General features: G+C 38.9%; 1 protein-coding gene across 5 annotated transcripts in view; it reads left to right on the plus strand.

Moving 5' to 3' along the window:
• SLX4IP (SLX4 interacting protein) overlaps nucleotides 1-25064 on the plus strand; it is an 89124-nt gene that overhangs the window by 32272 nt on the left and 31788 nt on the right. For all 5 annotated transcript variants that reach the window (XR_014589555.1, XR_014589556.1, XM_083857064.1 and 2 more), the window contains exons 4-6: nucleotides 3201-3290; nucleotides 6318-6441; nucleotides 23215-23292. Coding sequence is in view for 3 of the 5 variants with exons in the window: in XM_083857064.1 (XP_083713190.1) it covers nucleotides 3201-3290; nucleotides 6318-6441; nucleotides 23215-23292 (292 nt within the window). In the remaining 2 variants the exon portion in view is untranslated. The remainder of the gene's footprint in view (nucleotides 1-3200; nucleotides 3291-6317; nucleotides 6442-23214; nucleotides 23293-25064) is intronic.

Below are 25064 nucleotides of genomic sequence, written 5' to 3' on the forward strand. Positions count from 1 at the left end.
GCTGTACAATAATACACTAACAACATTCTGAGATCATTTAAAGTCCTTTGTTTAGTAACACAATGAATGTCATTAGACTGTTACAGTAAGAATGTGAACATTAAAAACAGCTTGTAAAAATGAAGAGTTTTTGAAATCTAGAATTATGGAGGATATCAAACTGGAGCATCTGCTTCTGTCCTAATTTTTGAGTGAAATGTTTCCCTATTGATTCTTGACAAATGTGTTTCCCATCAAACCAGGCATTCAAGTTTCAGTTTTGACAATCACACCTCAAAAACAATTATCAGTGCGAATTTTGAGATGGATGTTGAAAACATGAAATTAAAAGTTGCTGTTCCTTTTGTTTGCCTTTCAGTTGTGGTACTTGGGAGTCATGAGTTGCATCTTGCAGCCACATTGACTGGAAACACTTCATTTCCACTAAAATAAAAGCGACTATTTTCATGGAATTGCATGTCATCAGAATAAAAATAGAAACCTCTATAAGACCATCAGATCTGCTAATATAAACTGTGTACATTTTTCCTCCACTTGTCTCTGTTCCCTGCAATTATTTGTATTGGCATTTAGTCTGTACTTGTCCTTTGCTTGTCCTCTGCCGGAGCAGACAAAGTTGTATTGAGCTGCTCAGTATAAACACCATCCACAGAACTGTACCATGTGGAAGCGCATGAAGCATAAATACAGGTGTAGCTCTACCAGGTGTTGTGCAGCTCAGGAATGCAGGGGAGCCTGCATGGGAGCTGTTGCTCCTATCACATCCAGGACTTAAGAAGTATAGGAGGTAGTGAGGCTGGGGAGGGTCTGTGCTTGTCACTCTCTGACTCCCCATTTTCCTCTTTGCCTGTGCCAGTTATGCTTTCCTGGATCGTGTTCCAAACCTGTTCTGATTGTGTGGCAAACTGTTGGCTTGTGGCTACTGAAATATTTCCAGCTGTGTTGTCTACAAGAAGAGTGCTCCAAAGCTCAGAGGGTTAGAAATCTTCCATAGGGAAACCTTGTCTATTACAAAGACTTATGTACTGTTTATATCTATTTGTTTTTCCTTTGAAGTGCTACAAATGTTTGGTGTGTTTGTAAAATTTTAAAGATGATTTTAACTCTTCCATTGTATAGTTTTGAATGTGGTTCATTATTTTCTTTTTTCCCTGCTGTTTCAAGATTGGCAACTGAGACAAACAGTGCCATTCAGAAGAAAATAATTGCAAACATTTTCTCTCCTTGAAAAACAGGTCTATACTTTGCATCTGTATCTCTATGTAAAAGTTTTGTACTCAATAGAAAATGATGCCAGTTAACATGGAGCATTTGATCATTTGAATTTTCTTGATGTTTCAACTCCTTGTTTGTTGTTATTAGTGCTGAGCCATGAATAATTTACTGGCTTTCACTTTATAATCTGCAGCGTCTGCTAACTTTGAAGTTCAGTAGTCAATTTAAAGTTTGCTGGAGCTGACTAATGATTCACCAGAGATTTTTGTGAGATATTTTGTCATCCATTTAAAGCTTGGAAAGGTTTGCTGTTGCAGCCATCTGGCAATTCTTGGTTCTCTGGAGGAAAGAGAAGCCTTTTGATACAATAGATCAAAGCATTCTGCTCTTTAAGTGACTGATACCTATAAGTAACTTAGAAGTTTCTCAAAATGATTTCACAATGCCTGTCTAATTTGCCAAACTTTCGCATCCTAGTACAATACAATATTAGCCATGAATTACATTTTAATTATAAATGAATCATTATTTAGAAACTTCTGTTTGCAGTTGATTTACAGATCCAAGTGCTTTATAAACCAAGAGGTTTTAAATTTACGAAATATTCTGTTATGATTAATTAAATGGATGCTAAATCTTGTCAGTTTTAGTGTTAATGGTATAGGTGAGGTTACTTTCAATAACTATACTTGTGCTATACCATAAGCCTGAGATAAAGATGTACCCCTTAGACTGTAGGTGATGTAAAACCAGAGTCTAAATCATACATTCCACTATTTCTAGAATTAACTCTGTTAGCAGTTGGAATCCTGAGGCTGAGCTTTGCAGATGTTTGGCAGTGAAGAGCAAATATGGAGAGAGTGAGTGAGGACAGAAAGTGAGCACGGCGACATCCTTTGAAAGGAGCCAAATCTCACCCTGGATGGTCTGTTCACATGTGATTTTTGTCTGGGATCAGGATGTTGTTTCTATTCCATCAGACATTCCGGATGTGCAAGTGCCATGACTGCGCATGTCCAGTCCTCTCACAGAGTGAGTTCATTGCATCACAAATCCACCACAAGCAGCCAAGTCAGAATGATGAAATTGGCTTTTTTTTTTCCTCACACATTGTTTAGTTAAAGGTGTGTGAGTGAGAGTTGAGTAGAAAAAAGGGAACCCATTAGCTTATAATGTCCCATATCTCTGTGCAGCACGGCAGGCAGGAGTGAATGAGTGCCCAGTGAAAGTAGGGTGTGTTCATGCCATTCACTCTTCCTTGTGTTAGTTCATTATAATGATTGATGGAGCAATGAAAGAAAATAACCCTTGTATGTCACACTGTCCTCAATCAAAAACTCTCAAGGAATTTCAGAAATAGCTAATGTGTCTTGGGGATGTAGCCTATATCATCCTAACAACTGTTTAGTAATATGTGAGCCTTCAAAGTACCATTCAAAGTATAGTATTGGCTAAATGACAGATGTGGTAACTACCAAATATCCACTGACAAGTCCTTCAGACTTGCTGTTCTTTACATTAGGTAGCTTGGAGAGAGGAAAAGACTTCTAAGACGCTGAATTTTTAAATACTTAATAAATTTAAAACACCAACTGGATAATCAATGTGGTACCAAATTTTCAGAAATTTTGATTAAGAAATAGCTGATTTTTCACACGCTAAAATTTGCATGAACTCAGATTTAAAAGTGGTATTTAGATAGCAGAAGAAAATTTCACACACTTGAGCTTGTCATATAAACATTTCTGTGAGCTATCCAGGATAGGTTTGGTGCTCTTGTTCCTTGTTAAGTCCACAAACAATGATAAATTTGTAATTCTGTACTTCATGAAGTTCCACAATTTAGTGTTCTGCCTGCTGGAACTCTGAATCAGATGCATGTGCTTACCTGATTGTTTATCTCCCCATCTGTTCCACATGTGCTTCCTAGCAGCTACAATTTAACGTGTTTTTTCTTTTTCTTTTTCTTTTTTTTTTTTTTCCAGTGTGGGAACTTTGCTGTCTTGGTGGATGTTCATATTTTGCCTCAAGGTTCCAGTAAAGACACCAGCTGGTTTTCAGATCATGAGAAAGAGGTACAACAAATATCAATTCTACTTCAAAAGCAGATGGCTGCAGGGAAAAAGTTGGATTGCCTTGAACTGTTCAGGATTTTTCAATGTTAAGAGAATATTGTTAGTTATACCTGACCATCAGTGGTTTCCATGGGATCCCTAAATCCGTATGTGCTTTTCGGGTCACTAATGACCGCTTAAAATTTGCTTTTTTAATTTTTTAAACTCTGTTTGTGTGTGCATGCATGTATGCTGTGTGGATTCTTCTGACTTAACTTGTAATTTAAAAAATATGTTTCTCATGAATTATCCTGAGTGATATAAACCAGATTGTGACAGGTATCGTTTTGTTAGTGAAATATCTTCCTATTGATTTTTTTCCTCCTTCTGAGAACTGTAAATGATGTTGCATGTAGAGAGTGCAAGAAAACATAAATATGAATGATAAACCATAGTAGAACCTTGTGAGAAGCAACTTGGAATATTTTTAAGTGTGTCACGTGTATATCCTGCTGAAATAGTGGAAAATCAGTGCATCAGTGAGCAGCAAAGTTCTGCCCGTAACTTTCATCAGATTGTAGAGAGATCAGAGAGGATCTTGTGCAGAGCTGCTGGCGGGAGCTTTCCCCTGTGTGTGGGAACTTGAGAAGCTCCTGTTGAGCGCGGAGGCAGGACATGTTTGGGATGCCTGCGGACTTTCCCGCAAGTCTCCGTTACGGTAATTTTCAGCAGATAGCTCCCCTAATAATGCCATCATTAACTTGTCACTGCACGGCGTCCCCAGACAGTTCACAGTCATACATGTAAATGAAATTAAAAGAAACAATGCCTTAATATCCTGAGGGAGCAAAAGCAGAATGTTCAGAAGCGTGTGGTTCTTCTGATTCGTGATTATTAAGCAGAGAAATAAGAAAATAGGGAAAATATTTTAGATTTCTTTTTATGACTAAATGAATGCTCATTACCTTTTCTATTTATAACCAGTTTTACTCTCCTGGTTATCTGGGTTTTAAATGTTTTCAAAATGTATTTTGTAAGACTGCCAAAACAAAAGAGATGAATTTCAGGAAATTAGGTCATGATTGATTTAATAAAGAGACATGGCAGGACAGCATTCAGTGCATTTCTGTAACTGCACGTTTCGAGAGAAGTACAAAGGTTGCATATTTTCAGCAACTGAGAGGTGTGAGTCCTATAGCTTTGCAATTCACTTCTGGAAAGTCCTGTGCAGAATCTTTGAGGCTACAAGAGGTCCTAAAGAATGATTATTCTAATATATATATTTTTAATGAGAGCTTTTTCATGTTCATCACGTGGTTTTCTGCATTTTTGCTGTTTCCAAACTCTGGAATATACTCTAGTGGTGCAGCCCTTTGTGCCTGTCTGTGGGAAATGTGGATGCCTCTGTAACAAACACAATTCCTGCCGATCCCCTGCTTACTCTGGGTTAAAGTCACTGGCTTGAGCTCAAGGATCCTGGTGATGCAGTCCCAGTGGCCTTTTGGCTACTGGCTCCTCATTGGAGCATCTGCCATGGAGGGCAGGATGGAACTACACTGGTGCCCAAAGCATGAGATTGGTGTGAGGAAATAAATACAGCTGGGTGTTGGAATGACCACTGTGGCACACCGCTGGGACCAGTTGGATGTAGAGTATTCTTGGGATTGCTGTGAGGTGCTGCAGTTTGTTCCTTCTTTCGGCCTTTCCAATTTCCCTGCCCTTTCTTTCATACCCTTTTCCCCCTGAAATGGCAAAGTTTTATCTTTGCTCTCTGAGGTCTGTATGGTTCTTTGGGGGGAACCCAAATAAATATTATTTTTATTTAAATAATATTTCCATAAGCCTAACAAGTAAAATATGTTTGATGTAAATGAAGGAAGCGCATGGTAATGTTTATTGTTGTAGAAGGAACCAAAGACACACCATGATTCTGCTGCTTTCAAGACCTTTTTATTCTAACCTGAACACAGGCCCATGAAGGAATGTGTAATGGGAGCACTTTAATGAGTTAAACAGAAGAATAAGCAAATACAGTAATTTATAATTGTGCTCTACAAGAGAAGGGAAAATATATTTCTTACTGTAGAGAGAAAATACCGGTTGTGATTGACTAATCTGTGTGCCCTGCTTTCATTTAGAGCAATGCTTTAAAAATTTGTTGTTCCTAGTACTTTCTACATTAATCAAAAGGAAATTTCAAGGCAAGATAGTTTAGATACTACTTATATAATTTTATCTTTTACCCTGACATATTATAGAGGTAAAATTATGTTTTTGTGTGCCACAAAGTATCATTGCTGTAAGCACATAGTTATGAGCAATGGAAAATGAGAATATTGAGAGGAAAGTGTCAAATATGTGTGTGTGTATTAAGATTAAAACTTACGCTGGTATTCAAGAGATAAATTTTTTGGTTTTTACTCCAAGTATTATTATTTCTGGGTAATTCTGGCAGAAGGTTTTGTTCTTCCTGAGTTGTATGGAGTTTTATTGTGCTTTGTTGAAGAAAGTATGAAAGATATGGACAGTTGTGTTTAGGAGCAGAAAAATCTAAATTAATTAGAACAATTAAGTTGCTGTGACCTAATTTGCTCAGTCTTGCTCCCACCCCCAAATTAAACTGAATTGAAGCAAAATATCTGTTGTAGTTTATAAGGATTCTTGCTGAGAAATAGTGTGTTGACAATTCCTGAGAGGATTTTTACTAAAATTTTGCTTAAATACCTAACTTTATGATACATTTTTAACACGTATTTTTCCTACTTTGTATGCATATGAAACTAATTTCTGATTTAAAAACGTTAGTATTGCAATATAATGTATTTCATCTGCCAAGTAAGAATTTCATAATGTACTTCCTCCCTTGTTCTGTAGAAAAATGGTTTGATTCCCCTCCTTATTCCCATTCATTTCCTAATTCATGTGCTTCTCCTCTCAGTATTTTTCCTTTTAATGGGAGAGAGGGTAATTCTATATTGATTTCTGCTGTGTGCCTGTGGGCATTTCTGTAAATTTAGATCAAACCAGGCCAGTGGTTTTCTCTTTCAGGAGGTCTGCAAGCTGCTGGAAGAAGTTGTTGCTTCAAGGGTCAAACACTACTTGGAGGCACCTAAACAACGTGGTCAGGGGAAACACATGGAACATGGATCATCTGGGCCTTTGTTTCTTACCGGTAAAAGAAATTATTTAACTGAGTGTGAAACAAAGTGCAGTGGAAAATACTATTCTTTATTTTTTCTGTGAGAAATTTGCCATCAGGAAGGCCTGAAATAGTTGATGTTTTGGTCTGGAATTACTTCAGCTATGTAAGTGAAAGAATTAAGTGGATTTAAATTTTCTGTGTTGCTTAAAAGTGAATGTACTGCTGGTACTATTAGTCCAAGAGCCTATCATTAGAACTAAAAAAAGTAACTTATGCAACTCTTGGTCCTGTGAAGTTGATTGAAATCTTGCTGGTTAGTTAAGCCTCCTTTCCACTCACACGTTTAGTTTAGAATTTTTAAATACAGAAATTGTATCTTTACTTTTCCTTTTAGTTTTGGCAATCTGTTCAGTCTTAAAAAGTTGGTGTGATGTGGTGTGATAGATGACATTTGTCATTTCACCAGTGCTACTGCAGGCCTGGCAGCAGCACCCATGACCTTGGGAGTGCAGAAGAGAACAAGATTAAGAGCCTTCACCCATTTGGAACTCATTTTTTATATGTGTGCGGGTGTTGAAGCCAGTGGGTGCAATTTCAGTGCATCCACATTTTAAACTAAAAAAGATCATGATCACTGTAGCTTGGGCCTTACTGTTAGATCAGCTTTGGGGCTAAATGGCTGTCAGGTTTTGTTTAATGCCATTTCATTGTTAGCATAATGGTGGGGTTTACAGTTTACAGGCTTATCTGTTGGTCTTATATCACACCAGCAATTTATCTTTAAATAGTTCTTAGGCAAAAAATTACTGGTGTTTGTTACTAGCCTGGAGCAGGTTATAAACTTGTCACAGAAAAGAAGGGCTGCAGTAGTAAAGCTCTGTGCTGGCCATGCTTTTTCACATTTCCTTAAATACATTGAGACATCTCTACTGGAGTATGACTTCTGCGATGCATGTGATTACACACTTATATTAGATCATTACTGTACTCATAAATCTTAGAATTCAACATATATTACATGAACAAATTCAGTTGGGAGAAAGTTCTTTGCCTCTTAAAATGCTTTCCATTATTGAAAAAGTATATTCCTATAGGATGCAGGTTGATGGTTGCAGCTTTACCTGCTATTGGCAATGATAAAACACAGGTTTTATACTGTTTGGGTTGGCTTATTATTGCAAAATTTTAGGCATATATGGGAGCCAGGTACTTCTGTTGTGACTTTGATGGGCTTTTTCCCATCCCTCAAGAACACAATACCACGTAAACAAGAGGAGCTTCAGGCCACTAAAGGATTTCCAAACCCTTCTCTTCCTTGCAAGCTGTAACTACATTTTATTGTTTTAAAATATTATTATTGTTTGTCAAGCACATGAACTTTCAGAGCCCTGTACTTTTCTGATTGGGAGTGAACCTTAGAGATGGTGGGATCAGAATTTCTACAATTTGTTGAGGTTTTTCTGTGTTTTCTTTTATCAAGCAATGTTTTTTATTATTTATTTTTTAAAGTTTCCTGCCTCAGTAAAAGGTAGGTTTTGAAAAAATGATGATTATATTAGGTAAAACTGCCAGACACAATAGTTGTTTTTATATATGTGCAACACTTATTTGAGGGTGTTTGTGAGAATTTAGAGTCTTCTACCTTCTTTCATATAATGAACTTTTCAGTAAAAATACTGGTGTGTTGTCCCAGCATTGGGAACTGATCTTCTGCTTGACTCTTCCCCTTGTTTCTTGAAAATTGAAAACTTAAGGATATGCATTTGACGAGGTCATCAGTAATATCAGTGACAGTTTTAGATTAGAGGATATTTACTTTGGATGGGGAAGAATGGCTGTTCCATCAGTTTTCTGCAGTTAATCTCACTGTCATTAATTAACAATAAAGAACTAAAGGAAGAAAACAGGCTGTGATAATGAATGATCATGTTAAGCTTCATTTCCAAAGCCAATTCCTTCTTTTTCTCTCAGCCTGCTTTGCTCAAGGCTGTAATTTGTAAGAAAGGAGTGCTTTGTTCAAGTTGAAGAATCAAGTTTCTTCAAGTTCCATTCAAGTCTGTTCTTACCTGGGAGGAAATAACAGAATAGGTGGATGTTCACTGGGGCAACCAGGCCCTGCCTCTAAGGACTGACCCTTTGAGGTGAGCCACAGGGCCAGAAAGCTTTACCAGTTACCTCTTGTGTTCTGCCCTCCTCTCTAGGATCACAGGTTCTGTTTGTAGGCTGCAGGGAGATGGATTTGTGTTTCTTCCCTCAAATGAAGTGCCATATTCCAGGCCAGTCCTTGGCTTGCAGTGTTTTGTACCACACAAAGGAATGCAGGAGCCTGGTACTGGGAAAAGGCTTCAGCTGCAGCTCTTGTTGCATTTGGAGGTTATGAAGACTTCTGAGTTCTTCCGGCTCTATGTGGTTTCTTTGCTCCAAGTTATTCAATCTGTGTGGAGTTTCACTGCTGTAAACCCCCTGTTTTTGTAAGGAGGTGTGTATCTCCAGTGGGATCCTTAACATGGTTATTAACTGCTTACTTGCTGTTTCCAGTGTCTCACGACAGCATTCCACCCCTGGTTGTAGTTGTATCTTCTCAAGTCAATTTTAACTAGTTTGCTGTACACACTACAGGATGTATTCAACATTTCTTGAAAAGAGAACTATTAGACCAGTATTAAGATTTTAGACAACCCTTAATGTCAAGGCATGTTGTATTAGGTTTCATTTCAGAACTAGAAGCCAAGCTACCTTAAGACTTGTGAAGACTTCTACTTCCTTACTACTATAATTATTTTGAAGAGAAAATTTTCACCTATCACAGCTTCTTTTTAGTGTTAACGTTATATTATGTTTAATATTAATATTATTTGACACTACCTTTCATTTTTGTGGTGCTTAATGTAAATATCTATGCAAGTTACTCGTTAATTTACATTTCTTTTTCCTTTGAGTTACACCCACACTGTAGTGTGTGGTGGGTCGCATACCAGCTCATTAGGAAATCTGTGGGTGTTACACATAGGAGAAGAAAGAAAGAAAGAAGGAAAGAATGGAAAAATGAGAGAAAGTAGCCAAGACAAGCACGTTCTTCTTATTCTTCCTTCCGTCTGCACAATTTCCACACCCTTCCCAAATGGCCAGTATGAACAATTTGCCAAAGTAAGCTTTAATTTAGTCTTTGGACATAGGCTTTGGTATAAACTCTGTTTCTTGTGTTTAATTAATGTCCAAATGTGTTTGACTTGGGTTTATTTTTTTAAAGAGAAATTTCAAATAGGGTAGATTTTCAAAAGCTGAATTTTGCCTGCATTCAACCTGCATGGCCAAAATCATGCAAGAAGGGCACTGGCCAGGTACGGCTTGTGATTGCATTATTTGAAGTTTCATGTTCCACAGAAAGTGTCTGGTTGTGATCAAGAGCAGTGAGAATTAAGAGGATACTACAGAGGTCTGGGCAGACATATTAAACACAGGAGAAATGCCATAGGGACAACTGAAAACAATGAGAAAGAAGGTAAGGTTTACATGGCCACAGAGGAAACAATAAGGAGAAGTGAAAAAAAAAAAATGGCTGATAGAAATGTCAATGTTAGAAATGGAGGGAAGGAAGAAAGTATATTCTAAACTGACCTTCTTCCTCCTCTTGAGGGAGGAAAAAGTTAACTATGTTTTTCCTACAAGTAATTTTCAGATCTACTCTCATTCCTTCCCCAGCATCCTTGCTGTTTTTCTTGGCTCGAGGGTGGGACATTTTTGCTCTGATTTCAGATCTTTTTATTGTGCAGTCTCTTCTACAGTGAAAATAATTAGAGAGCATGCTGTCACATGGCACAGTGAGCTCCCAGCTTGATTTTGTCTGCTTTCCCTGGGATTCTGTGTATTTTTTTAATATATTTTTAACTTTCTTCTCTCATGAAATGGGGCTTACTGTGATCATGTTTTCCTGAGTCCATCTTTTCACCCAGTTGCTTTTTGCAAATGTGACTGTACTTTATTGCTGGTAGAAGTCTCAGACTTGAAATTCTCAGACATTCACTTCTGACAAGCTTACTAAAATGAGAAACTGGAAGAGGTAGAAGAGCTGTTATGAGTAGTTCAGCCTTACAAAGATCTGGAGTCAAAGTTCATGTTTCATTTAGTATAAAGAAAAACGTGTAAAATGCAATTTCATAAGAGAATACATTTCTCTTGCTTATGAAACGATTTTTTTGGCTCCTGCAAGTACACAAAAAATATACAATAAATCATGGTGGTAAATATTCCAAACTCTTTTGGCCTTGCATTTTAATTTGAACATTACGATATTTTTAGGAGAAACACCCTTTTCAGACTGTCCTAGTTTGCTTTAGGAGCATTCACTATTGCTGTAGGACATGAATTGTGTGAAATACTCGTAGGGTATGTCCCACATCATAACTGTAACAGCAAAACTGATTTATTCACACCCTCCCAGCTGTTAACTCATGCTCCTCTGTTGTGGAACTGTTTGGTTTGGTTTGAACCAGAATCTTTTCACTTGCCTTGCTTAAACAGCAACTTCAATGGGTGCAACAAGAGGGAGAATGAGCTGCCATAGGGGTCTGAGGAGGAGTCTTTCTAATGAACTTTGATATTTGGAGTTACACATTGTAATATCTGTGTCTCAAAAGAATTACATTGCAGCTTCTTTACAATAGACTCATTTATGATTTGTGGCCAAGCCCCGCAGATCTGTGTGAACTTTAAACTTACATTCATCTGTCTGTGACAACAGAGCTCCCTGAAGTATGCAGTAACTTATGCAATAACTTATGAAAAATGTTTTGATTAGTACCTTGTACTTAATATTTTCTGCTTTTGCTTTAGATTACTTTCCCCCCCCATTTTTTACAGCAAGATAATGGGGAATAAGGGCATCTTTTTTCACCAAAGCATTTTTCTTCTAGAAGATCAAGAGTTGCAGAAGAACTCTTTTTTTTTGTTGTTGTTGCTTTGTCCTTTTCTCAGGGTAAGGGGTATTTGACAAGAACAAAAGAGGTATCTGTACTGACACACTCTTTGGGTGTTTTCTTTTTTTGTCATTTTTTTTTTCTACGTGACTTAGATTGTAATACAATAGAATTGGGAAAGATGCCAAGAAGGGCAACAGAGATAATCTAAGATGAGGAAATGCAATACAGGAAACAGTTAAGTGTGCCCGACTCTTCAGCCTGGGAAGTATATAAATTATGGGGGAACACGACTAAGATCTATGAAATAATTTCTTGTCTCATTCACTTCCAGTTTGAGAACAAGGGTGTATTGAATAAAGGGGTTGGAAATTCTGTGGTAGTTAGGAGAAGTGAGGAACTCTTTGCCACAGGATAAGAGATAGGATAAAGGCTTGTGCTGAATCCACAGCAACATGGGAGAGTATTCCAGGGAGGGGGCAGAATCTCCAGTGGTGCACTAAAGGCCTGGGTTGAGAGGGCTTGGAGCCTGGCAGAGTATCAGGGAAGTAACTGCCTGCACTTGGCTCCTGTATTTAGCGTTGCCTTGTAGGCATTTTACAGCCAAAGTGTTTGGCTTTAGGGACCTTTGGTCTTCCCACTGTGCTCCTCTGGAAGTGAGACCTCACTCAGTCAGAGTCAGTGGGTGTCAGAGACTGTGAGGAAGTTCTGCACTGCGTGGACTGAAACATCTGCCTTTTTAAGGATCTTCTGTTGTGACACTGATACTGGCAGAGGCCTCAGCAATGGCTGTCCCTGTCTTCCATGGGATATTTGCAGCTGCAGCACCAGCTGGGTTAAATGTGTTCTCCCTATTTTACTTCTCCCCTGGCAGTAGCTCCGCATGAAATTATTTATGGTCTTGGGTAAGAAATGAAATGTTGTACTTATTTTAAAGATGTCCTTAAAGTGTTTTATATAGATAGTATTGGATTGAAAAAAAAAAAACAACAGGACAGTTGTTTAATTCAGTGTATTTTTGTGAAAAGGAAGACTTTTGTGTTGGTTTTGAAAACAGTCTTGACTTCTAGCCTTAAAATACTCTCTGCCATATTGCTTTCTCTTGCTTTCATCTTACTACTTTTTTTTTTTTTTTTTTGGCTTGTCTTTTCTTCTCATATGATTTTCTTTCATTTTATGAAAAGAAAAAAATAGTATGAAAATGACTCCTAGTTATGTGTGTGTGTGGAAAAAAAAGTGTTTACATGCACAAACAGCTACTCTCTTACATACCTATGTGGGCTATAAAGATCTTCCTTTATCATCCAAATATTTCCACAGAGTGATTTTGCTGTTAGTACTTCAGTTTATGCAATGACTCATATATTTGTGCAAATTTAAGGTTTATCTTTGGAGTTTTCTTTCTATAGTTAGGCAAAAAATCAGCATCCATTAATCATGTGTCCTTACAAAGTGGAATGGTGTGTCTCAGTTTCTCCAAGCTGGCTGGAAGTTAATAGGTAATTTATCTCTATCAGTTGAAAATGAAATTTAGGGTACTAGTTTGATGCAGGTGTTTCAAGTTAGGCAAGATGAACCCCACCTTTAATTTCTGATTTGATACTCACCTGAGAATATCAAAGTGACTCTCATCTAGGCCAGGGAACATACCTTTGGAAAAAGCCCTTGGCATGCTTGTTCCAAGTGGGAATTCAGCATTTTTGGAGGGCACATGAAGTGAATTTGTAAATCTGTCCCTAAGCACTATTTCTTACTTGACTGCCTTACTCTTATTTGCAACATCTTTTTTCTCTTGGAGGTGCTCTTCATGTGTGCTCTGTGTAGGTTTTAGAGCTTCTCCAGTGCCTTGGAATCAGGAATACAGAGGATGGATTCTCAGTGTCCAGCTCATGGACCTGCTTTAGCACTAGGCACAGCTGGAAGAGGTGGCAGATAGGTTTGGTTTTTTTTTTGTTTGTTTGTTTGTAATTTTTTTTTTTTTTTTTTGAGTGCTCACTGTTTTGGTTGGAATATTTTGATTCTAAAAATTAGCTAGGTTTAGTAGCTTCTTTTGCCTTTAGTTCAACTGTACATTAAATGAGATGAAAAAAAGAAAGGATTGATTCTTACTTTGAAATTAACTATTGAGTTCCTTTTAAAAAAATGCTCTTTATTAAATGTTTCTAAAGAGAGCAATATTGTTTTGGTTAAAATGTAATCAAGAAAGAATAGGGATTTGAAATAAAACCTAAAAGAAATGTGATTTCCCTAGAAATGTTCAGAGGAATTTACTTAATTGCAACCAGAAGTTTGACCTGGAAGTGTAACGCTTTGACCTTTTAGCTGTCTGGCTTCCTAAATGTGTTGTTTTGCTCTCTTTAAACTGTGAGAAAATCTCTTTTATACATCCTTAAACCTTGCCTTACCTAAAAGTCTGCAAACAATCACCAGCAAAAGAAAAATCATCATGCTATTTTAAGGAAAAAAAAAAAAAAATTGTTGCAGCTATGTATTGAGCATTGAAGTCCTTTTTATTTTCATTTTAACTGGAAGTAATTGAGGGTATAATTTCACTGTTACATATGAATAGGAATTTCTTTTAAACTTTCCATGCTACCATATTACACAATAACACTCTCCTTTGTTCTTAAGTTTCATTATCATATGACTAGGGTAGAAATTACAGCTTTTAAAACTGCAAGCATTTTTGTGGGTTTATTCATATTTGGAAAATTTTTATAAGCCTTTATGGGAATCTGTCCAGATAGAGGTGGAGGGCCAATTCCTGAAAAAAAAAATTCTGCCTCTTTTCTCTATGTAAGTAGTTTAGTGAGAGCAATTCTGGGTGTTTGATTCACCACTGAGTACCAGCTATGTTGTGGTTATTACACATGAAGTGTTTCTGTGGACTACAAAGGCACAGTGGCAGACCACAAACAAAATGAACCCAACAAAGCTTTGCAGGGCTTGAATCTTAATTTAGTTAGAACCAAAGAGATAATGAAAAAAAAAATTAGTAGTGTAGCAAATAATAAAGACTTCTACTTGAAAATAGGAGGAAAAAAGTTCAGTGTAATCTTGACTGTGTTGTGGACTTAGAACTTGATGAGAACATCAACTTCAGACTTATCAGAGATGTTCTAATGCACAGCAAGTTCCACATATTCAGGGAGAAACATTATATTCACTGTTACAAATCCATGTTTAAATGCCAAAACTTGCTTTAGAGAGAATAGAAGATAACAGTTTTGTATTGGTTTACAGAGTATCTTTCTCTTATTCCTTTAATTAAGATATTTAATTTGGTGGGGGGTTTTTTTATGTGCAGATATGTGGGTCATAGAATATGGGCAATGCCATGGCAAAAGACAGGATTGTGGAGTTTGGTCTTTTGCATAAAAGACCTTAAATTTGCTATTCAGTTTTGAGAAAGAGAATGTTCTGTGTACATTTTTTTTGCACTTGGCATCTGTTAAGCTGATGTCAGAAATGGAGGCAGCCTGAGCTGTGCCATTCAGGTAGTCCCTTATAACACCATATTCTTGAGTGAGCTAAAATGAATGGTTTTATACAAACCATTTGGCAGTCAGTCTCCAGCTCTTTGCACCAAAACCGAAGCTGAGCTGGTGGCAGTGGGCAGATGATCACAATTGTGGTGGTTCTTGGTCTCTTTTGGTGGTATCCTCTTTGCATCAGAGCTTGTGAGAGCCAAAGGACATAGGGATTTATTTGGAAATAGAACCTTTCAGCAGCTGACTTAGTTAGGGTCTGTTTGCCAGCATTTAAAAAGAGAAAATACAGAAGGCTCTATTGTGGTACTTTCCACCTATTTGCTATGCCCCAGAATTTCCTTCTGTTCTGAGTTATTGCAAATCTAACAGGAGTCTGTTGTGTGAAAAGACAAAGATCTATGAACCTCTGGCACAACTTGCTTTATTCAGACAACAGCATGAAATTGCAAGTTTGAGTCCACACATGTCTCTTAGAACTCATGTTCTTTTGAAGTGTCCTCTAGATATTAGGGTAGACAAGGAGTTATGACCATCAACATCTACCTCTTAGCTCCACTGGGGTATCCTAACAGGAATCCTCAAAAATAAAAATTAAATAAAAGAATATTTTTTGCTATGTAGCAAGATCACCTTTGAAAAAGCTATGTTTTCATGTTTAAAACACTTTTTAAAAGTTCTGCTGACTATACCTGCTCGTGGCTGCTCTTTCTCTCTTATTTTCTCCCATCCTGTCTCCAGTGGCAGTGTTGGGCTTTTTCACCAAGCCCAGAGGTGTTGTGGCCCCTTGGTACAATATATTCCTGACATTTTCAGTGACCCTCGCCTAGAGACCTTGTTATTGGTGGAAGATGAAAGTCTTGGCGGCTGTGGAAGCTTTAGGGTTAAAATCCTTTCCTCTTGGGGGTAAAAGTTTTGCAGAAGTTATTTCCTAATGCCGGGAGAAAAAAAAATAGTCTGGAGACCTGTGAAAGGTTTGACTTTACTTAAAAATCTTTCAGCATCATAATATTGGCACCAGTGATTTTGCTGTTCTAATGAAAGTAAGGGGAATCAGTCATGTGTGATAAATTTCAAGAGGCTCATTTCCACATTTTGGTTGAGTTTTTGTGCTTGATGAAACTTTGTTTTGTAGAGATTCCTTACACTTAAAATACAAAATCCTCCATTTCAAGTACTTCATGTCATCAAAAAATTTCCTGCAGCTCATGGATTTGTTCAAGGAAAAACCACAAAGACAGGCTGAAAGGACATATTTTGTGAAAGAGGCATGTGCTGTATTATGCATTCCCAAGTGTGCTGTGAGTCAGACTTTTGGGTCCATCACAGTGTTTGTGTCTCACTTGAGCTGAATCTGCCTCCCTTTTATCACTGTGAGGAGTTCAGTGATGTGAGTGATTGGTCCATTTGGGAAGAGCTGCGTCTGGCCAGTCTGTGGGATGTGCTCGTCCTGATGTGCAAAAAAACCCCAAACCGGACAGTTTAACCAAACTCCATCACACTATGGACACTTCCAGGATACTTTGGCTTCTCCTGGGCTGCTGACTTGTCAGACAGTGTTTACCACAGGGGTTTGTTTTCCAGTTCTCTCTGCCTTTTAGCTGGTAGCAACAGATGCCTTTCTCAGCCTTTCTCTTGGTTGTTGTGCTCATTCCAGTGGTTAAAGAAGTCCAGGCATGTGGCTTTCTCTGGAATACATTTTAGATGTTCAAAACAGGGAGCATTCCTAAATAGCTTTCAGTTCGTGCCCATCACATGCAATTAATAATGTGGTTATTGAGTCTGAGATCAATAAAAGGGTGAAATGAAATCTTGTGTTCCTGGTAGAAAACAGTCGTTTGTGGTAAAGGTGCACTGACCATCAAATCTATTCTGTGCATTTATCTCCTTGAATGCCTGGCAGGTGGTGCTGGCTGTTACTGTTCATACATTATGAATGGCTATGGATTTTCCAGGAATGGATTAGCCTTCCTCTCCATCCTTAAGTATTAGTGAGGGGAAGATGGCCTTTTTCCTTCAGAGCTGGTGTGTTCCCAGGACCTCCATCAGAGGCATTAATCATCTTGCAGCCAGATGGTCTCAGATGTGATTTTCTTCATTCTTTCCTCCAGACCAGCACTGGCAAGCAGCCTAAGAAATGCCTTATCCTGGATCCAGTTTGGCCAGGATAGTTCTAAATTTTGAGTAAATTCCACACCTCTCCTGCTAGAGAAGAGCCCTACAACTCTACTGTAGGATTTTACAAAATGGCTCATTCCAGTTTTGCAGTTTGTGGCTCATACTCTGCATGGTTTAGACAGTGGGCTGAGTCTAAAGCAGGGAGGATTCTTGTAGGCCTATCCTTTCCTCTCTTGATCACACTCCTTGAAAGGTTAATGTCTTTCTTCCAGTCAGGGACCCTGTTCCCAGGTAAGAACTAAATCTTGTCGCAAGGTCTTTAGTGAGAAGGATTTCTCACCTATTTGTGTTGGTAACTGGCCTGTGTTCAGAAGATTTAGCACATAGAAGAGCAGCAGTAATGCTAAAAACCAGTTAAAGAGTAAGGTGACAAAAAAATCAGTAATCTGGTTTTGTCTGTACTTGGTTTAAGCTACTCTAAGGCACCTTGGAAAAAGACAGAGGCAAATTCCATCCCTGAATTTATTTGCCGGTACAAGAGTTGGCAAGGTCAGACCTTCCAGCAATACTCACTCATTACAGCACTCAAGTATTTTTTTGGTCCATTCTTCAAGTATATTTTCTATATCAATTTAATAGCCCGAAAGCTTTTCCTTGGGTATTAAAATTCTTTTTTAAAAGCTTATGGGCTTGATTTTGTGTTTATCCTGTGTACTTGCTCATAGTAATCATCCTCTTTGAATTGAAGGCAGACTGTATGGAAGGAATGGATGCCATCTTGACATTTTTCAGTTATTTTGAAGCCTCTTCTTTGTTGTATAAAATTTGAACTGGATGAAGATGCTTCTTGTTTAAAAATACCAAGTGGGTTCCAGAAAAGGCTTTGGAAATCTCAGCAGCTTTTTGTATGTGATGTCGTGCATCTGCTGCCCCTATCTTAGACTTGGCTTTAAACTTAAATGACAATATTTTATTTGAATCTCTTCTAAGTTAGAAATGGCAGCCCACTCTGCAGCACATGGTATGGAGGAAAACTGCACAATTAACACTAGGTTTAGAATGAGATATTCCTTTCTTTGTTTTGTTTACAAACGATCAGGACTTTTGATTCTGTGGTGAATAATTTTAAGTGAAGAAATATGAGTGCTAAAAAGCAGTGTAATAATATGTCTGTAGAGCACTTTGAAGATGAAAAGCTCTATATACTGTAAACATTATTACTGGTATAGCCTATTCTGTGTGAAAAAATTAATCAAGCATGAGCTAAATGTAGATTTTTTTTAAATGTACAATTTAGTGTTTCAGTAAGTCCAATGCACCTCTGTATTTACTTTCACTTTGTAACATTAGAAATTTATCCTCTTATATTTTTAATATGTGCGTTGCAATGATTTACTTTTCAAAAGTAGAGTCAGTCCTAATCCACAACAACCTTTCAGAAATGTGAAGTGTCTAGGCTTGGAGGGAAAACGGGTATGATATAAAAATACTGTGTGATGAGAAATAGGTGCCTGTCAGATATGGAAATGTTTTGGGGGCACTTGGCCTTAGCTCGTGCCATGGCTTTGGACAAGACTAGAGTGAAGTGGGGAGCCAGGCAGGTGCCAGATTGTGCTGGGGAGTGAACACCTGCCAGGTTGCTCCAGATAACTCAGCAGCTCAGAGGCATTTTCCCAGGCTCCCAGCTGAATGGTCCATAATAGCCGTGGGAGAGGGCTTCCCACTGCTGCACACTGCACCACAGCTGCCTCTTGGCAGCCTTCTGGAAGCTCAAGGCAGCCTGGCTGTGTCTCCTTTGGAAAACAAGTGTTGCTGGATAGTCTTACAGGAGAGTTGGTGTCTGATACTTCCTCTCTGTGTTGTGGGACTCTGAAATACAAGGAGCAGGGCAAATTACTGTTCCCTTAAAAGGCAGCGCTCACTGGTGCCTATTTCAGCTGAAACTGAGCTGTGGTTTTTCTAGAACCACTTTTATGCAGTCTCCTTTTGGGTTTCAGGGTCTATTTATTTCCTTGGGGTTGATTTGTTTGGTTGGTTTTGTTTTTCTTGTTTGTTTTTGGACCTTGGATCTGATAATTTAGAGTGCCCAGTTTTGGAACAAGAAAAACAAAGCTTCACATCACTAAATATAATTTTAGTTCTACCTTTGTGTTGGTAATCCACAAAGGGAGCTTTGTCTGTGTTGGATGGTGAAGAGGAAATTGAAGATGGGATCATCTAGGTTTGCTGAGCCCAGGGATGTGTGAACTTTCTACATTACTGGAAGAAAAACTGTCTGTAGCTTGAGGTTCAGACTTCTGTGTTGTGCTTGAAAGAAGTCAGTGATGGAGCATTTGGTACATATCAGTTGGTTTGTTCTTCCATGAGATGATGAACAGATTTAAACTCATGCTGAGTAACTGTGTAGAAAGTTTAAAAAGCCGTGAGTCACATGGGGTTCTTGGATAAGAAGGTTTTCTTGTGGGCCTTATTTTTAAGTTTCTTTCTTCATGAAGTAGAATAGTTATTTGGATAATATATTTCCCCAGAAGGAAGCTGAAAGAGGATATCACCATTTTTATAGTTCTGCAGTAACTTTGACAACTTTAAAATTGGGGGAGTTTTTCAAACTCCAGCTGACTACCGAGTAGATCATATGTCATGTACAAGAGGGTTTTAAAACATTTAATAAGTGTAGCTGTGTGATACCTTAAAAATGCAAATATCTTAAATGTAGTGCATCTTAATATTTTCTCAGGCTTAGCAACAAGTAAAAGCAAATATCTCTTCAGGCCTTTTCAGCAAAATAGTAAATAATTATGGAAACTAAAATGATATTTTCGTGTTAGTCCCTCTGGGCTGAGCTTATTAGCTCAGGTGCAATTCCCCATGATGCTTTATAAGACTTTCAGACTTGAGCTGTTGCTGCAAAAATAGTTTGTAAAGGTGTCTTGATCTCTTACATAATGATTGATTTTGTCAGATCTGAGGTAGGTGTTCTCTTCCACAGAACAGTAGCTGGCTGAATTGAGGGCCTCTAAGGAGAATTTGGAACTTCGTTCAGCCAGTCACATGTGATTAAACACTTAACCTCTCAGAGAATACCAGGACAGCAAGAAAAATAAACAGATATAGAGCTCACTGATCTATAGAAAAACTTCAAGAACTAAGTGTCCTGCTTTTCCTGTGAAAAACAAAGATTCACACTTTTTCATTTTAGATTCCTTTCAAAAAAACCCCAAAACGTGGAATATCACTGACAAATGGAGGGGGAAAGAAAAACTTCTAATATTTACTGTCTGAAGATTTGTTTTCTGAGTTGTACTTTTAGGAATGCTACTTTCTCAGCCTTCCAAGGTCACAGTGGAGTATGTTGTTATCACACTAATAACTTATTTATATACAGGGCAAATTCTTTGATTTGACTAAGCCTACTAGAAGTGATAAAGAATTGTAGATGCCAAACTGGAAATAGCTAAAAGTAATTTTCCTTAATTGTTCTTTTAAGTAAAGAGTTAATAAAGCTGGTGGATTACATCCAAAGTTTTCTCTAGTGCTCATCACTTTTAAGGGATGGTTCAACTTGTCACATCTTGACTTGATCTCTAAAAGGAAGTCAAATTTTGGGTGTCTTCCTGAGGGGAAGGAAAAAAGATGGCTGATAAATTTCAAAGGGATTGATTGTGATTGATAACTAGTTCTTAATGAGAGCTGAGGCTCAACAGCACTTGATGGTGAGCTCCAGAAGATCTTGTAGAAATAGGAGAGCGGAGGAACCTTCAAGATGACATGCATTTATACCTAGAAATAAGGCATGCCTTGGCATTTGCTCCGTAGGGATTGAGACTAGAACAAGCAAACTTTCCTTCTTTTTAAATGGTTAAATTACACAAACAGCAATAGCACTTGATATTCTAACTTATCTGTGCTAATTACACCTAGGGTAGCTGACTGTCTTCAAAGCATCAATAATTTAAGTCTTGCAAACCCCATCCGAGTTAGGGGAAATATCACCAACCCTCCTTCACGCTTGGATTTCAGTGAGGTGCACAGGGAGACTGGCCAGGATGAGTCACAGATGTCAGGTTTTTGCACTTTCAGTGGGAGTCAGGTTACTTCATACCTTCATGAATGAGGTGCTAACTGATTTACCAGGGTCATTTGGGAATTTAAGTAGAACAAAAGTAAAGGCTGATTTCCTTGATCTAATAATTACTCTCTCAGCCATGATTAGATCTTTCCTGTCCACTTTGACACTGATGATGCACAAGGATTTCTGTTGTTCCCGGGAGTAGAAACTGAAAAACCTCTGGAGGTCACAGGTACCTGCTGGGTCAGCCAGACCCGCTCAAGCTGCTGTACATACTTAGTTCAAGTGTGGGCATTTCTCACCTCATTCTAAGGAACTGTGGAATTAAGCCCTTTCATGTTTGAGCTTCTTTGTACTTATATCTATCTATCTATCTATCTATCTATCTATATATGTTATAAATGGGCGGAGATAATATTTTTCTCCTTAAAATGCCTTTATTAATCAGCTCTTACAATGGTTGCTCGAGGGGTTTGGCAGCCCGGTGCGCCCTGGAGGAGGAGGGTCTTTGTCAGCTCTGCAGCAGGAAGTTCAGCAGGGCTGGAGAACTCTTCCCTCGCTGGGAGTGTTCCCGGAGTTCTGAATTCTGTTTGTTTGCCTCGGGGTCTCACTCTTGGTTTGGTACTTTTAAGTCACAGTGAGTCACAAAAACAGGAAAAATCAGTTCCACTGATGCTCTAGGGTACACACGGCCTAGTATTGGTTCTTGTGGGTTTAAATTTTACTTAGGTTTATTTTTATAAGGGGTTTTTGGTGTTAAACGGGTCCCGAGATGCACCTGGGATTTTTAATTTGCATGTACGGGGTCGCTCTGGGGCGCAGGGGCTGCAGGCTCTAACAACCTCATGGCAGTTTTGCTACAGTTATGGCATCTCGGAGGTCTTGATGGTGGCAGGGCTGTGAGGTGGGGACAGAGCGTGTTCTTTTTGGAGTGGGGCAGCGGTCTGGCGGCCGCCCAGCTGGGTGCACCACATGTTGGTTTTGCAGGCTTTGGGGTTTTCTGCGCTGGGCTCGGGCCGGGGCGTGATGGGGCCGGCCGGCCCATCAGTCGGCAGCGGCGGCTGGCCGCCTGGGGACGTGGCTCTTTATGGGAGCTCGGAGACATGCCGTCTCGTTGGCAGGGCTGTAGTGGCCGCGGCCGCCCGGGAGCGGTTTGGGAGCCGGGTCGGCGGCGACCGCGGGAACACATGGCATAGCGGCAGCGGCGGGGAGTCCGGGAGCACGGCCCCAGCGGCGGTGGCGAGCGGGCAAGCTTTCCCTGCCCCGGCCCCGGCGGCAGGAGTGCCCGGCCCTGGCGGTGGGCGTCTTGCTCTAGCATCGGGGGTGGGGGTGAGGGCGGGGAGCTGCGATGCCGGAGCCGTTTCGCGGCAGGAGAGGCCGGCTTGGGCCGGGAAGCCCGAGGCAGACCCTCCCCCACTAGCAGCCGCCGTTCCGCGGTGGGCTCGGCAGTCAAGGAGGCGCGGGGCCGTTGCGGCTGGGCTTCTTTGAAGGGAGCGGGTGAGCCCGCTCCCGGGGTCTGTTTTAAGGTGGTCTGGGGTTTGGGAGGGTGCAGGCTCTCTCTCTCTCTATTAAGGCGGCAGGCAGTCCACTCTGGGGTCGGAGGGAGGGTGTCTGCGAGCAGCTTCTAAGCGACCAGGCAGCCCCCCACTTCAGTGCCCACCTCCCCCCGGGGGTGGGGGCCACGGAGGTGGCTTTTTACTGTTACATTACAAAATAAATGTTCAAGATATTAATACACTTATTACATAACAATCAAGGGTTTCAATTTTCCAAATTTCATTTTTTTCATATATATATATATTTATTATTTTTTTTCCTACCAGGTCTGTCACCTTCCTCTAGAAGGCAGTTAAGTAAACAAGTATGTTTAGTATTCTTGTAGAATGGGTATGAAAACATGACACCACACTATTAAGCAAATGACACCTCTGATCAATTAATTAATTTAATTTCTGTGGTTGGATTCCAGAACTTGGTCGTTATTAATTTGTGTAGATTTTTGCCCTGTTTCAGGCACTAATTTCTTGAGATTTCAGTATGAGAATTCAGCACTTTCTTTTGAAAAATATTCCATTAAAGTTACTTTTTCCTTTGTATTGTTGAGCTGCTGCTGCTTTCTCTCCATCCAATCTTAGCAGATGTGCAACACTTTGAGACCAGAATGCCCAAGATATCCTTACACTTAACATTATCCCTTTGTTTTATGTTGCAGCCAACAGTTTGCACATTACAGCCTACTTTATGAAGAGATGGGTTAATCTCCGTTGTGCTCTAGGGAAACATTATCGTGGTAAGAAATCAGTTTCTTACAGAGTTACTTAGAAGAGGAAGAAAGGGAACATAACTAAGACTTTGTCAGATTTTGGTCTACTTAAATCAAATTTTCTTTCAGAGCTTGAGCTTTTTGGTGGGGTTTTGTTTGGTTTGTTTTTTACAAAGAAGATTTCCTGAAAACAAACAAACAAACAAAAAAAGAGAAGTGTTTTTTGAGATAAGATGGATTTTTTTTTTTAACTTAATTTTAAATTTGTATATGCCTTGCCCCAGGGTAATCAGCTAAGCCTCTCCAAATTCTGTAAGTATGATGAGACTCAGCATTTTCCTGAGTCTCTGCAGGGTGAATCAAGCAGAAGTTGCAGCATGAATCACTTCATTATTGCTCAGTGTCTTGTGACATCAACATGCAGTACAAGTGTATGCAGGACAGGCTTTCATTCACCTCACAGCTATAAAATCCTGACGTAGGTGATGTCATTGGACCAGCTCTTTTCTTCATGTTTTCTCAAGCCAGGATGCTCTGGAAAGAAGGGAGATCAATCCTTTCCTGCCTACAGCAACACAAAGGAGCTGTCATGATCAATGCCCTCTGTGCTGGCCTCTTGGTATTAAATAAAAAGGCAAAATCTTTAAAAACACTGAATAATTGAATGGGTATTTTAAAATAATTTATTGCTTTTATAGAGTTTCATGATATTCATGAATGTTTAAATCTGTATTCAAATATTAGCTGGTTGTTTTCTAAGTCCATATTGGCTGAAGGGATCAGTGTTGACTTTAAACATTTCATCAAACTTGTCCTGTTAGAGTAGAATTTCAGTGTGTCTGCATTGGCATCTCAACATTGTTTGCTGTCTATTAAATTTAAACTGTTCTAAAGCATCAATGAATACCTAAAGATATCTGCATTTTGCTAGCCAGCAGATGAAACTGTTACAAAATATAACAATAAAAACATGTTACTGGAAGCAACTTGCCCTACTCTTCAAATCTACAGACAAAACCATCTGTGAGATCAACCTCACAGTTTTTTTTTTTTCTGTAAGCCTTGTCTCTTTCTTGTCCCACAAAAATAGTGTTATGGCTTATAACAAACTTGAAATATAACAAACTTTAGAAAATATTAATTCTCTTTTTATAAAAACAAAACAAAAGCCAGCAATAAAAAAAAATTAGAGCTGAAAATATCAAGATACTGATCTGGAAATAATTTCATATGTAAACAAGAAAATACCCAGCTGTGCTCTCCCATAGTATTGTCAGGTACTGAATAAAGCTTTGTCTCATGTATTCTAATCTGTGAACCCTTTAATTTTTAATCCTTTGTAAATAGAAACTTTGTTATGTTCATAGCAAACCATGTGATCTTGAGTAAAATGTGTAATTCAGTAGTAGTTAACCAATTTGTTTAATGACTTCAAAAATCTCTGTAGTTGGAGTGTGAAACACTCTGCCCTGGCCTTACACTGAAGTTTGATGCCAAGCTCTGCTTGACTGTTGTTCTAGGCTACAAACCTAATTTACAACTTTTGTAATGAAAAGACTCATCACCAAAACAGCACAAAAGAAATCCTTGTTAGGTGGTTTGTCTGTTGGTTCAGTCTGGTCTTCCTGTTCAGAGGTGCAGGTGGACTAATTTGCAGCCATGACTGTCCTCTTGGGAACTCAATTTATTCTACTTATTGATTTTTTTTGAATGCTTTATAAAAACAAAACAAAAGGAGGAGTGGCATGTTGAAGAGAGTAGAGAGTAGATGAGAAGCTAGAAGGCTGCATGAAATGAGT

This window comes from Zosterops lateralis (genome assembly GCF_965231275.1).
Source record: "Zosterops lateralis genome assembly, chromosome: 3".
In the NCBI taxonomy this organism is placed as follows: domain Eukaryota; kingdom Metazoa; phylum Chordata; class Aves; order Passeriformes; family Zosteropidae; genus Zosterops; species Zosterops lateralis.